At 57.7% G+C, this 12,559-nt stretch overlaps 1 protein-coding gene across 1 annotated transcript in view; it reads left to right on the top strand.

The window, feature by feature from the left end:
• The first annotated feature begins 1,241 nt into the window (after window positions 1–1,241).
• Hhipl1 (HHIP like 1) overlaps window positions 1,242–12,559 on the top strand; it is a 34,004-nt gene continuing 22,686 nt past the window's right edge. Inside the window, exons 1-4 of the mRNA XM_045155060.1 lie at window positions 1,242–1,523; window positions 6,392–7,038; window positions 10,125–10,268; window positions 12,169–12,497. Coding sequence (XP_045010995.1) covers window positions 1,242–1,523; window positions 6,392–7,038; window positions 10,125–10,268; window positions 12,169–12,497 — 1,402 coding nt within the window. The remainder of the gene's footprint in view (window positions 1,524–6,391; window positions 7,039–10,124; window positions 10,269–12,168; window positions 12,498–12,559) is intronic.

Genomic DNA, 12,559 nt, shown 5'->3' with positions numbered 1-12,559 from the left:
AAGGCTATGCTTCCCAGGCCCACTCAGCCGCCCCTGCTCCTTCAACCCATGACAAGCTGGTTGAAGCCAGAGAAGGAAGAAGCGAGGTATCCTCCCCATTGTCTGTCTCCGCGGCGGTCTCCTGTTGTTAGGCTTGGGGCCCGGCTCCAGCAGGTGGTCGCATCTCCCTGAGTCCACATCTCTGCGCGCCCGAACTCCATGTTGCCTCTGTGTTCTCGGCCTGGGCTTCTCAGTCTCTGTCACCAGTTCTGGATTAAATGCACTCTGTTTTAAATACTCGGAGATGTTTGGTCTTATGTGGAGACCCTGACTCATCGCTGTTCCTGTTTAGGCCCCAGCCCCAGCCCTGCTGAATCTAAGCCACCCAGCCCCACCAAGCAACTCTGGCACCAAGACTCAAACTGGTTCCCCAGAGCAGCCTGGAGAAACGGAGGACAGGAATGTGAGCTGCAGCCACGAAGGACCCTATAGAAGTCTGGGAGAAAGGGTGGCTGGGTCCTCTTGGGCAGGGCCAGGGGGCTGGGTATGGTGGGGTTCAGGTGCATGTCTGTATATACATGCATATTTGTATTGGCGCATATGGGGGGAGGGTCTGCAGCTGGGCAGCAACTGCATATGGTCTGAGTTGGAAATTAACCCCGGGGCCACATCCATCAGGGCTTCCTATGGAAGGAGAGAGGCCTTCTGGGTCCTGGGCTGTGGAGGGCTTTGTTCCTTGATCCAGGAGAGGACGGAAGCCGGAGGCCACCTCTTCCCTCCCACTCCCAGGCTTCACTTTTTGTCAGACCCTGAACTCCAACACAGCCTGCCTTTTACACGACGCCCCCACTCTCACACTCCTGATCACCAGCTCCATCCTGTCCTCTGGCCCCGGGAGAAGTGGGGCTGGAACGCCTGGGCCTCCTGCTCCCCCCCTCCCAGGTGGTTCACTAGGGCTCCGGAGGAGGAAGCTGATTCCCAGAGGCAGCACCGCGAACCCAGAGGCCAAACCATTGCCACTGAATTTGGAAAGGCTCTGGGGCCCCCGGGGAGCTGCGGAGCCCGCCTTCTCCTCCGGCCCTGCGGGGTGCTCGCAGGCGGAGGTGACCCCTGGCGGGCAAGTCCCCACGCTCCAGCTCATCGGCCCCCTTCCCGGTTAGGCGGGAGGCGGGCTCTCGGGGCGCGGCGGGCGGCTCCCCCCGAGGCCGCACCGGCGGCTCGCGCGCGCCCTGCGCCTCCTCCTGCTCCTCGTCCTCGGCGGCATGGCGGGGCGGCGGGCCGGGGCCGGGGCCGGGGCCGGGGCGCTGCTGGCGCTGCTGGCGCTGCGGGCTCTCCGGGCCGCCGCGCACCCGCAGTGCCTGGACTTCAGGCCGCCCTTCCGGCCGCCGCAGCCGCTGCGCTTCTGCGAGCAGTACTCGGCCTTCGGCTGCTGCACGGCCGAGCGGGACGCGGCGCTCGCCCGCCGCTTCGGGGCCCTGGCGGCCCGCGTGGGCGCCGCCGTGTGGGCGCCGTGCGCCGGCTACGCGCTGGACCTGCTGTGCCAGGTGAGCGGGCGCGCGGGGCGGGCGGGGGCGGCCGGGCAGACTCGCACCCCCAGGCCGGCTCCGGGCGTGCCGCTCGTTGGAGGCGCGTCTCGGGCCTTCTTGGGGTCTGCGTCCTCCTCCCGGGATGATGCCACTACACCCCGAGAGGCCGGGGCTGTCCTTTCCCTCGACACCCGGAGGGGGCACCCGCTGTCCGGGTACCAGGGTGAGAAACGGGGCCGGGCCGGGCAGAGGGCGTGGTCCAGGTGAGGAGGGCGGCTTTTTCTGCGGTCTGGGGCCGCTGCTGCAGGCGAGGGCTCCCTCCTGGGCTCTGACCACTTTTGAGACCTCGTTTCTCAGAGCCAGGGGCTGCAGTGACCCCAGTGTTTGAAGTCCTCACCTCAGTGTCCTGCCCCCTGACCTGGTAGAGGCCAGGTCTCAAGGCCACCTAAGTGCCAGCCCTTTGGTGGCCAAACCCATGTCTGAAGGCAGAGAGCATGCTTAGGAGGTCACAGGACTGTGCCACCGTTTTTCCTTTCCGTGCGGGACTGAGAGCGAGGGACTGAGCACAACGCCCTGGGCCATAGCCTGGCTCGACACAGGAATGGTGGCCTGGCACTGCTGCCCTAAACTGGGCAACGAGGGGTACCGAGAGGTGGAGTCCCAGTTCCAGTCCCAGCCAGCAGGGGGCAGAGCATCGGGCAGGGCAGGAGGGCCGACTCGGAGGCCCACGTTTCGCCCTTTGCTCCTGGCTCTGCCGCTTCGGGGCGGTGTGACCTTGAGGCATGCAGGGACAGATTTCTAGCTCCCCTCCCCTTGCTGCGCAGCTTAAATGACCCACGGTTAGAACACCAGCAAGGCTTTGCAGGTTTTCCTCTAGCGCTTTCACCGCCTCTCCTCGCAGTCCTGGGAGGGCCTGAGTGGGGACCAGAGGCCAATTCTGCGAAGGCAGACACTTGCCCAGTGGTCATGGAGTCCAGGGGTGCGTGGGGGACCTGAACCACAGTCAGTGCCCCTGTGAGGAACACAGCTGGGTAGGAAGTAAGAGGCATTAGGAGATGAGGAGAGGGTTCAGGGAAGGCCGCAGTCCTCTACAGGGTGGCCTGTTCACCTTCTGGTGGATTCTGCCGAGTTCTTCAAGTTGTGCATCTCAAGACAGCAGGGTGGTGTGGCTGACCACTCACCTCCCTCCCCAGACCAGGCCCTCTGTTCTCCTCACTGGGCCCGGGTCACAAAGCAGGGTTCCCACATTCTTGTCAGTTACTGTGTGGTGCCCCCAGCAGGGCAAGAGGAGAGGAGCAGGTCCCAAGGAGGAGGGAGGTCCCTCTCTTAACTTGGGAACCTGCCCAGGACAGCCTGGCCTGAGCAGCCTGTGGTGGATGGAGTGTCTGCTCGCACCTCCAGCTGAGGCGTCTCTGGGGGTGACCTCATGTCTGGAGTGAGCTCGCAGCAGGCAGAGGGCCCAGGCTGGGGCAGGTCTCCCTGAGGGACCTCGGAAAAGTACTGGCAGGAGCACCTTGCTCATTGCCGCCAAGGCCAGGCCTGATGCAGACTGTGATGCGGAGAGTGACCTCCACACGGGGAGGCCCCATGGTGCCTTACCTACAGTTTTCACTCTGTGGCTCCATCGGGCCTCATACCCATCTTGCAGAGAGGCAGGAAGCTCTTTTCTGAGGCTTTGCCCTCCTCCAGAGAGGCCCGGGTCCCTGAGAGAAGACCGTCCGAGCGGGGTGCCTGATGGAGACCTGCGACGGGGCTTGCGGAGCCTGGGAAGGGGTCCTCCCTGAGCTCCTGCGGAGGCTCAGAAGCAGCTGACAAGTCACGGGCCGGCCTCAAACGTCGCCCCACCCAGTCCAGGAGACAGACATGCCACTTACTAGAACCCTCTGAGGGTACCACAGCGGCAGAGCGAAAAGAAGTCCGGTGTAGGCTGGACTGCAGGGGCCCTGGAGCTGCTTCCCATCACCTCAGCATTTACTAAACAAGCGTCCAGCTGCGCGAGGACGCTCACAGATGTGGGGGTAAGCACAGGGGGTTTAAAACCCGCCAGACATCCCACGGCGAAGGCGAGCGGTGCCTTCAAGTCCTTCCTCCTCGCCACCTCCGGATACTTCTTCCTGCCTTGAAGCCAGACTCTGAGCTGAGGCTTGACACGCCTGCCTTCAAGGGTCCCACAAGTTTGTGGGATGGACAGTCAGGCAAAAAGACAGTCAAGCCCTAGCCAGGCAGCCCTACCAGGCCACCTCCGTCGGACAGCTGCTCCTAAAAGTGACAGGGTTCCCACGTGGAGAAGCTGTGTGTGAGCCATGGGTGGAGTTTCGTGAGCACCCATGCAGCAGGAGCTGGCTCTGGGAGAAAGGGGGAGGGAGGGGACTGGTGGCCTGGGCCTCGCTTCAAGAAGAGGAGTTTGCCAGATGTAGAAGTGGAGGAGGAGACAACAAGCCACAGAGGGAACGTTGTGTACAAGACTCCGTCTTCCTGCGGGCGCTGTGGGGGGGTATAAGAAGCCTTTGGGGCGTGGGGCCATGCGTCATGAGTGTAACTGGCTGTTCGGTGGCCTCCTTGGGACAGTCAGGCGGCAGGTGCCCTGCTCTGGACACTGAGGCTCGGTGGCTGCCCCTCCCCCCCCAACAGCAGCAATCACTGTCCTCTCTTGTCATTTGTGAATTAAGGACTGCTGTGGTTCTGAACATCCTCTTGGCAGTGTGTGGAAGGCAGAGTACACAGGCCACCCGTAAGAGGCTGGGCCTGGCAGTGGCATGGATGTTGAGGTCTCCCCCCCCACCCCCCCGCCGCCCCATCCGTGTTTCTGGAGCCAAGAATAGTGCCTGGCCCACACACTGTGTTCAGCAGACACTGGTTGCTGAAAAAGACACCAGGCTGAGTGTCATGAGGCCTAGGAGTGACCCCTGTCTGGCTACGTTTTGGCACATCGCCTCTGCTAATGTAACTTCCTCATCTGTAAGACGGTCACAGTGACAATTGCTCTGCACAGAGGAAATGACACATCCCTCTCTGGCCCACTTGCAGCTACTGCTGACCACTGGGCAAGTGTCTGCCTTCGCAGAATTGGCCTCTGGTCCCCACTCAGGCCCCGGGGGACTATGGGCGAGCTGGCCCTGCCCAGAGCTCCTAGGCCTGGCCATCTGGCTTGTCGTCAGCGCTGTGGAGCATGTGAGATATGATCGTGGGCTAGGGGCAGTGACTGATCAGGCCCTCGGGCTGTCGGGTGGGATTCAACCTACAGCAGGCAAGGGAACAAAAGGACAGGCTGTGGAGTTATCAGAATCACGATCATGTAACAGTCCTAAGTGGCTTCTGGCCCAGAGCTTGGGAACAAAACCAGGAGGCTGCTGGTCTTTCCCTGCCTGCTAAGGTCTCCTGCCGAAACCAATCCTGCCACCCCCACCCCTGCCCACAGGAGACGACAGTGTCAGGCCTTCAGGGCTTCCTGTGTCCTGGAGCTGTGTCCCACAGTCCTCGCCCAGTAAAGACAGCATGCAGGTCAGGGTTCCACAGAAGGAGCCCTGGCCTGCTAAGAGCTCTGCTGTGGCAAGGTGGGGACAGGGAGGGATTCATATAGTGGGGGGTGGGATGTGGGTAGCTAGGAGCAGAAGCGGCACACTTACACCCTGCCCCCAAGCACCCTGTTGCACGTCACCTTGGCTAGTGGCTTCCTTCCTCCCCTGTCTAGTGGGAATAAGAACAGAGCCCCGGGCTGTAGAGATAGCTCAACCCAGGAAAGTACGTCCTGCACAAACACGAGGACCTGAGTTGCACCCCCAGAACCCACACAAAAGCAGCAAGGCATGGTGGTACACGCTTGTAGTCCCAGCACTGGGGAGGCAGAAACAGGAGGAGCCCTGGGTCTTACTGGCCAGCCAGTCTAGCCTACTGGTGAGCTCCAAGCCAAGAAAGTCCCTGATTCGAAAAAGGTGGACAGCCAGGCGTGGTGGCGCACGCCTTCAATCCTAGCACTTAGAAGGCAGAGGTAGAAGGATCGCCGTGAGTTCAAGGCCACCCTGAGACTACATAGTGAATTCCACGTCGGCCTGGACTAGAGCGAGACCCTACCTCGAAAAATGGAAAAGGTGGACACCAGAGTTGGGGAGGTGGCTTAGCAGTTTAAGGTGCTTGCTTGCAAAGCCTCTGGTCTGGGTTCAATTCCCCAGCACCCATGTAAAGCCAGATGCAAAGTGGCACATGTGTCTGTGACCCCAATGTGCCTATGATAGTGGGAGACAGTCGGGAAAATCTGAAGCTCAAGGACAGTTCATTTGCAGTGCTAAGAGACCCTGACTTGAAGAAGGTGGAGTACAGACACTTTGGAGCTGTCTTTTGATCTCTACACTGCTCTGTGGCTTGAGTACACACACACACAATACTAATAATTAACAATAATAATTATTATTAATGATTATGATGAAGAAAAGAAGATGGACAGCACCTGGGAAATGACACCCAAGGTTGTCCCCTGGACTCCATCTGTACACACGAATGCGATACAGCGTCCTCTGTGGATGACCTAGGGGGTCAGTGAATCCACGCAGAGCCTCCAGGGACACATATAAAAGCCAGGAGTCATGCAGGTATAGGTAGAGGCATGGCGTGAGAACGGAAGGTTCACAAGTAACCGCGGACTCCTCCCAAACACAGCGGTGCCTGGCTTATACAACCACCCGTGTGCCGGTAGTACTGGTAATGGCTGTGGTTGTGACAAGAACAAGCTCAGGAGATGAGAGTGAGGAGAGGTGATAATGGGCCAAGGGCTGCTGTCAAATTGAGGGTAATGATGGTGATAGAAAAAAATGCCCCTACTTGATGGATCAGAGGCAGGATGACCACCCGTGACCCCCACCCGGCATCTCTGAGTCCTCTCGTCTTTGCAGGAATGCTCACCCTACGCAGCCCACCTCTATGATGCTGAGGACCCGGCCACCCCCCTGCGGACAGTGCCTGGCCTTTGTGAAGACTACTGCTTAGACATGTGGCAGACGTGCCGGGGTCTCTTTCGCCACCTCTCCGCTGACCAAGAGCTCTGGGCCCTCGAGGGAAACCGCGCCAAATTCTGCCGCTACCTGTCGCTAGACGATATTGACTACTGCTTCCCAAGACTGCTGGTTAACGAGAACCTGAACTTGAACCTGGGCCATGTGGTGTCTGATGCCAAAGGCTGCCTGCAGCTGTGTCTGGAGGAGGTGGCCAACGGGCTGCGCAACCCCGTGGCTATGGTGCACGCAGGCGATGGCACCCACCGCTTCTTTGTGGCTGAGCAGGTGGGGCTGGTATGGGCCTACCTGCCCGATGGCTCGCGCCTCCAGAAGCCTTTCCTGAATGTGAGCCAGGCAGTGCTCACATCACCCTGGGAGGGGGATGAGCGTGGCTTCCTGTGCCTGGCCTTCCACCCCCGCTTCCCACACCCTCCCAAGGTCTACGTCTACTATTCAGTGGGGGTTGGTTTCCACGAGTGGATCCGCATCAGTGAATTCAGGGTCTCTGAAGATGACGCGAACACGGTGGACCATAGCTCAGAGAGGTGCTTCCATGGAGCCCCAGCCAGGGGAGGGCTGGGCAGCCACTTGGGAGGCCGAGGGAGGTCTGAGCAGACAGGCACCGGAGTGGCTCTGTGAGCCAGTCAATTGGAAAAAACTGGGAAGGTTTACTGTGCCCAGTTGGGGCTGAACTGCATGCTCCAGGGCCTGGGGAGGCACAGGTCTGCAAAAGAGACATCGTGTGGGGTCATGTCCTTACCCCTGTATCTGGATCTAAGGGCCAGACACTTCTTCCTAGTGCTTCTGGCCCTAGGTTCATGTCATTTGACTCTTATTTATTTATTTATTTATTTATTTATTTATTTATTTATTTATTTATTTATTTATTTATTTGAGGTAGGGTCTCACTATAGCACAGGCTGACCTGGAATTCACTCTGTAATCTCAGGATGGCCTCGAACTCATGGCAGTCCTCCTACCTCTGCCTCCCAAGTGCTCGGATTAAAGGCGTGTGCCAACACACTCATTCGCATCTAAAACATGAGGAGGTGGGAGCTCAGAGAGAAGTGACCTGTTAGGTCACACAGCTAGGAGGTACCGGAGCTGGCGCCCTGTTCTATCCCCAGAACACACCCCACTGCTGGGTCTTTGGCTGTAGTCCAAAGTCACCATTTGTATCAGTTACTTTCTGGTCACTGGAACAAAATACCTGGCAACAAGTATCTTATGAAAGGAAAGGATTTATTTTCGGTTTACAGTTTTTTTAAAAAAAATATTTTATTTATTAGCGAAATAGAAAGAGAGAGAGGCAGATAGAGAGCCTGGGTGGGTGCACCACGGCCTCTGGTCACTGCAAACGAACTCCAGCCATATGCACCACCTTGTGCATCTGGCTTACGTGAGTGCTGGGGAATTGAACCTGGGTCCTTAGGCTTCACAGGTGAGTGCCTTAACCGCTAAGCCATCTCTCCAGCCCTCAGTGTACAGTTTTGGGAGGAAGTCCATGGTGGAGGAAAGCATGGCAGGAGCAGGAAGCCAGTCACAGCATCACACATCACATCAGCCAGGAAGATGCCCGGAGTGATGGATGCTGCTTGCTCATCTAGTTCTCTCCTTTTTATACAATCCAGGAACCCAGACCATGGATTGGGGCCTCCCACTTTAACTCATCGAGTCTAGAAAATCCCAAATAGACACAGTCGGAGATCTGTCTAAACCCTGTCAGGTTGACAACCAGAGATACACCATTAACGCCATTCCTGACCCCACTGTCACCTTTTCCCTTCCTGACACCCTCTGTCTCCTGGCAGCTGGCTTTCCTGCCTCAGACTTAAAAAAAAAAAGATCGCAAGTAACCCAGGCTGGCCTCAAACTCAATACGTAGTCAAGATTAACGCTGAACTCTGATCTCCTGCCTGTACCTCTCAAATGCTAAGACTACCGGCGTGTTTTACCACACCCAGCTTCTGCTCATGGTCCCTCACTGTCTCCACACTTGTTCTCTCGTGTATTTCTGCCTCAACTGTTTTCAGAGTGGAGTTGGCCTGGCTTGATCACGGGGTATCATGTTAGCCTGGGTCCCTTGGAAAAATTACCCTGCCCTAGGGACTCCTGGCAAGACTGGATACTGAGGAAGAGGCCCTCGGGGATCATAAGTGATGGAAGAACAGCCTAGGCAGGGAGGCACCACTGGACAAACTGCCTCCAGCCTAAGGCTGGAGGGACAAAGGGAAAACTGGAGCATCAGAACCCTAGAGCCGGGGCCACCCAGTAGAAGCTGGATCATGTTAAGTCTGGGAGGAGAGTTGAGAACTTGAGACTCTGTAGGGCCCACCGTGTCAGGCATATTGGCCTCACCATGGAAAAGCTCCCAGCCTTGGCTCTGAAGGACCCGGGTCCTGAATTGAGTAACTTGACCTTTCTGTGTCTTGGTTTTTCTCACCTGTTTTGAGATACCTATCCTGTTAAGCCCAGACAACTCTGAGGCTCGTTTTTTATTTTTTTTTATTTTTTAAAATTTATTTATTTGAGAGCGACAGACACAGAAAGACAGATAGAGGGAGAGAGAGGGAATGGGCGCGCCAGGGCTTCCAGCCTCTGCAAACGAACTCCAGACGCGTGCTCCCCCTTGTGCATCTGGCTAACGTGGGACCTGGGGAACCGAACCGAGCCTCGAACCGGGGTCCTTAGGCTTCACAGGCAAGCGCTTAACCGCTAAGCCATCTCTCCAGCCCCTGAGGCTCGTTTTTATTGGAGGGAATTAGTATAGGGAGATGGCCAAGCAACATGCAGGAGGGCAGGGGAGGGCCAGAGACTCGAAGTACTGACTGCCACAAACAGCCGAGCTTCTGCTCTTGGTCAGAATGTCCCCAGCAGCCTCTTTGGCTGTCTGCACACCTGCTGCTTCTGCTGGAGGCAGAGCTCGAGGCAGGGAACAGCAGCCTCTTCCCCCTGCCTCCCCCTCTCCATGGCAAGCCTAACAGAAGCAGTTGACAGCGCAGAGTGGAAGCTGCAGTCGGGAGTTCCTGGAGTGTGGCGCTGAGGGCCGCCCACAGCACCCAGTCCACTGTCCTGAGAGGTTCACGGTTAACAAGCGAGGGTGTGCTTAGAATGTGCTTAGCTTCACACGCTGGCATGTGAGGAGTCAGTGTACGGTGGTGAAGTCAACAAGTTCCCACCACCATCACAGGACAGCTGCTGGTGCTGGAAAGCAGTAGAAAAACGCCAGACCACATTCCCAGTCCCAGCAATATGATGCCAACAGTCTGTGGACCTACAATAAATCTCTCAAGTTCTCTGAGTCTCCAAGTTCTTCTTGACACAATCCCTGCTTGCTTTGGGGTCATGTATGTATGGAAGGCTGATTTTTTTTTTTTTAAGAAAGAAAGAGAGAGAGAGAGAAAATAGGCACACCAGGGCCTCAGCCACTAAAATCAAACACCAGATGCTGCGCCACCTAGTGGGCATGTGCAACCTGTGCTTACTTCACATTTTGTGCATCTGCCTTATATGAGATCTGAGGAGTGGAACATAGGTCCTTAGGCTCTGCAGGCAAGCGCCTTAACCACTAAGCCATCTCCCCAGCGCCTGAAGGCTGATTTTTAAATTGGAGAATCTTCTTTCTTTGTAGGATAATACTGGAAATTGAAGAACCAGCCTCCAACCACAATGGAGGCCAGCTGCTCTTCGGGAATGATGGGTACCTGTACATCTTCACTGGAGATGGTGGGATGGCTGGAGACCCCTTTGGGAAGTTTGGAAATTCCCAGAACAAGTATGTCCTGCTTTTGCTTGGCTGGGACATTAGTTATACACTTGTGGGTTTCCTATACATTTCTGGAGGGGGATTTACTTCTGCCACTTGGGGACCCTAGGTGAGTCACTTACTCCCATTGATTCAAGGGAATAGACAACCTCAGGATCAGACACAATGACAAGATCAGACACAATGACCGGTATCAACGGTGCCTGGGAAGTGACAGCAGTGCACTCTGGAAAGATTCGGTTTTCTTCAAGGCCATCCTAGGGAATGCTCTCAGCCCAAACAGGGTGGGAGCAGATCTTTACAGCCCCATGAGATCCCGATGCTAAATGCAGTCTCACCTTCATTTACACACTTCCTGGCTTGAGGAAGCGGCCCACCCTCATCTCCCTCCTCACATGCGTGTTACACACACACACACACACACACACACACACGGAGTGCATATAAAGTTGGCTATACAGGAGTATCCAGCCAGCCTCCGCCATTCCCTTTGCCAACACGCACACTTGGCCCAGAAAGTAGCAATAGCAAAGGCAATGTGGGCTACAGTCTGTGGTTCGTGCCTTCCAGCGTGAGGGCGAGAAGCTGCCCAGGCTTTTCATGTTAGTGATGTTTGGAGCTGAGGCCGAGAAAGCAGAAATCCAGGATGTGGATAATCAGACAGACGCTAGCAGCCTTGTTTTACTGCCAGCGGTTTTTGCCTGTGCTTACGACAGCCTGGCGCGGGCGTGGGGCTTGGGAGTGAGCCGCTGGGAGTGCCTGGTGAAAGGGAGGCTTATTGCTGTGAAAGAGGTGTCTCCGATGCTCAGAGACACACTCGGGTGCTAATGCTGCGCGCCAGTGACAGGTACACAGATGTGCTGCCTGGGCAAACTACACCAGCCCTGCCTTCAGGGAAACAGGCAGCCCTGCTAGCAGAGGCAGGGGGAAGGGCGCATTAAGAGGGTGGCAGGGAAGCACCTTAAAATTTTTTGCTTACTTTTCTTTATTTATATGAGAGCAACAGACAGAGAAAGAGGGAGAGAGAGAGAGAGAGAGAGAAGGAATGGGCACGCCAGGGCCTCCAGCCACTGCAAAGGAGCTCCAGACGCATGCACCGCCTTGTGCATCTGGCTTACGTGGGTCCTGGGGAAACAAGCCTGGAACCGGGGTCCTTAGGCTTCACAGGCAAGCGCTCGACCGCTAAGCCATCTTTCCAGCCCAGGGAAGCACCTTGAACAGCCTGTTCTCCTCCACGCTGGCAGCAGGGGCATTGTGGATAGTTGCCCGTGTGTACCACTCTTGCCAAGTGATCAGTGAAGCCAGAAGGTACTCATGTCCACCACAGCCTGGGCTCTCCCCACTACTCTGGCGCAATCCGGCTTTGCCAGCGTTGCTTCACTGGCTCAGCTATACTTTTCATGGTCACGCACTGTGTGTCACCACCAGGCTGAGTATTGGAAAATAAAAGACACAAAAACCTAAACATGAGTCATTTCCCCAGTACAAGCTTCGCCCCATGTAAGCAGGCGGCACTGAGCAGCCCCCGGTGTTGCAACTGAGGACACTGGCCTTCCATACAGGGCAGCGATATAGAGCTTGGATTTCTGGGGTCGGGCGTCGCGGGGGGCCCCATCGCTACCAGTGCCCGGCTGTAGAACGGGACCCTGGGAGCACTGCCCGAGAAAAGCTGTGCGTGTGCGCAGTAGGAGGCGGGTTAGGTCCAGGGTTTCACACCCGACATGGGGAGGGAGATGAGTGAGCCGGAGGGTGCCGGTGGCCGAGGGGTCTGGACGTGGGGGTGGCTTGTCACTGCCACCAGCCACCGTGAGCGGGGGAGGGGGGACGGAGCCCGTGCCCCCTCAGCCCCCCACCCCCGCCGCACAGGGTGCCTGACCCCTGAGCCGGTTGCTCTCCTCTTGGTCCGCAGGTCGGCGCTGCTGGGCAAGGTGCTGCGCGTGGACGTGGACCGGAACGAGCGCGGCCCGCCCTACCGCGTGCCCCCCGACAACCCCTTCGTGGGCGAGCCGGGCGCGCGGCCCGAGGTCTACGCCCTGGGCGTGCGCAACATGTGGCGCTGCTCCTTCGACCGCGGCGACCCGCTCTCGGGGGCCGGCCGCGGGCGCCTCTTCTGCGGCGACGTGGGCCAGAACAAGTTCGAGGAGGTGGACCTGGTGGAGCGCGGCCGCAACTACGGCTGGCGCGCGCGCGAGGGCTTCCAGTGCTACGACCGCAAGCTGTGCGCCAACGCCTCGCTCGGTGACCGCGCGGCCCGCCCCCGCCCCGTCCTCCGCCCCTCCCCGACCCGGACCCGGATCCGT

This window comes from Jaculus jaculus, chromosome 7 (genome assembly GCF_020740685.1).
Source record: "Jaculus jaculus isolate mJacJac1 chromosome 7, mJacJac1.mat.Y.cur, whole genome shotgun sequence".
In the NCBI taxonomy this organism is placed as follows: Eukaryota; Metazoa; Chordata; class Mammalia; order Rodentia; family Dipodidae; genus Jaculus; species Jaculus jaculus.
This window is presented reverse-complemented; position numbering and strand designations above follow the sequence as displayed.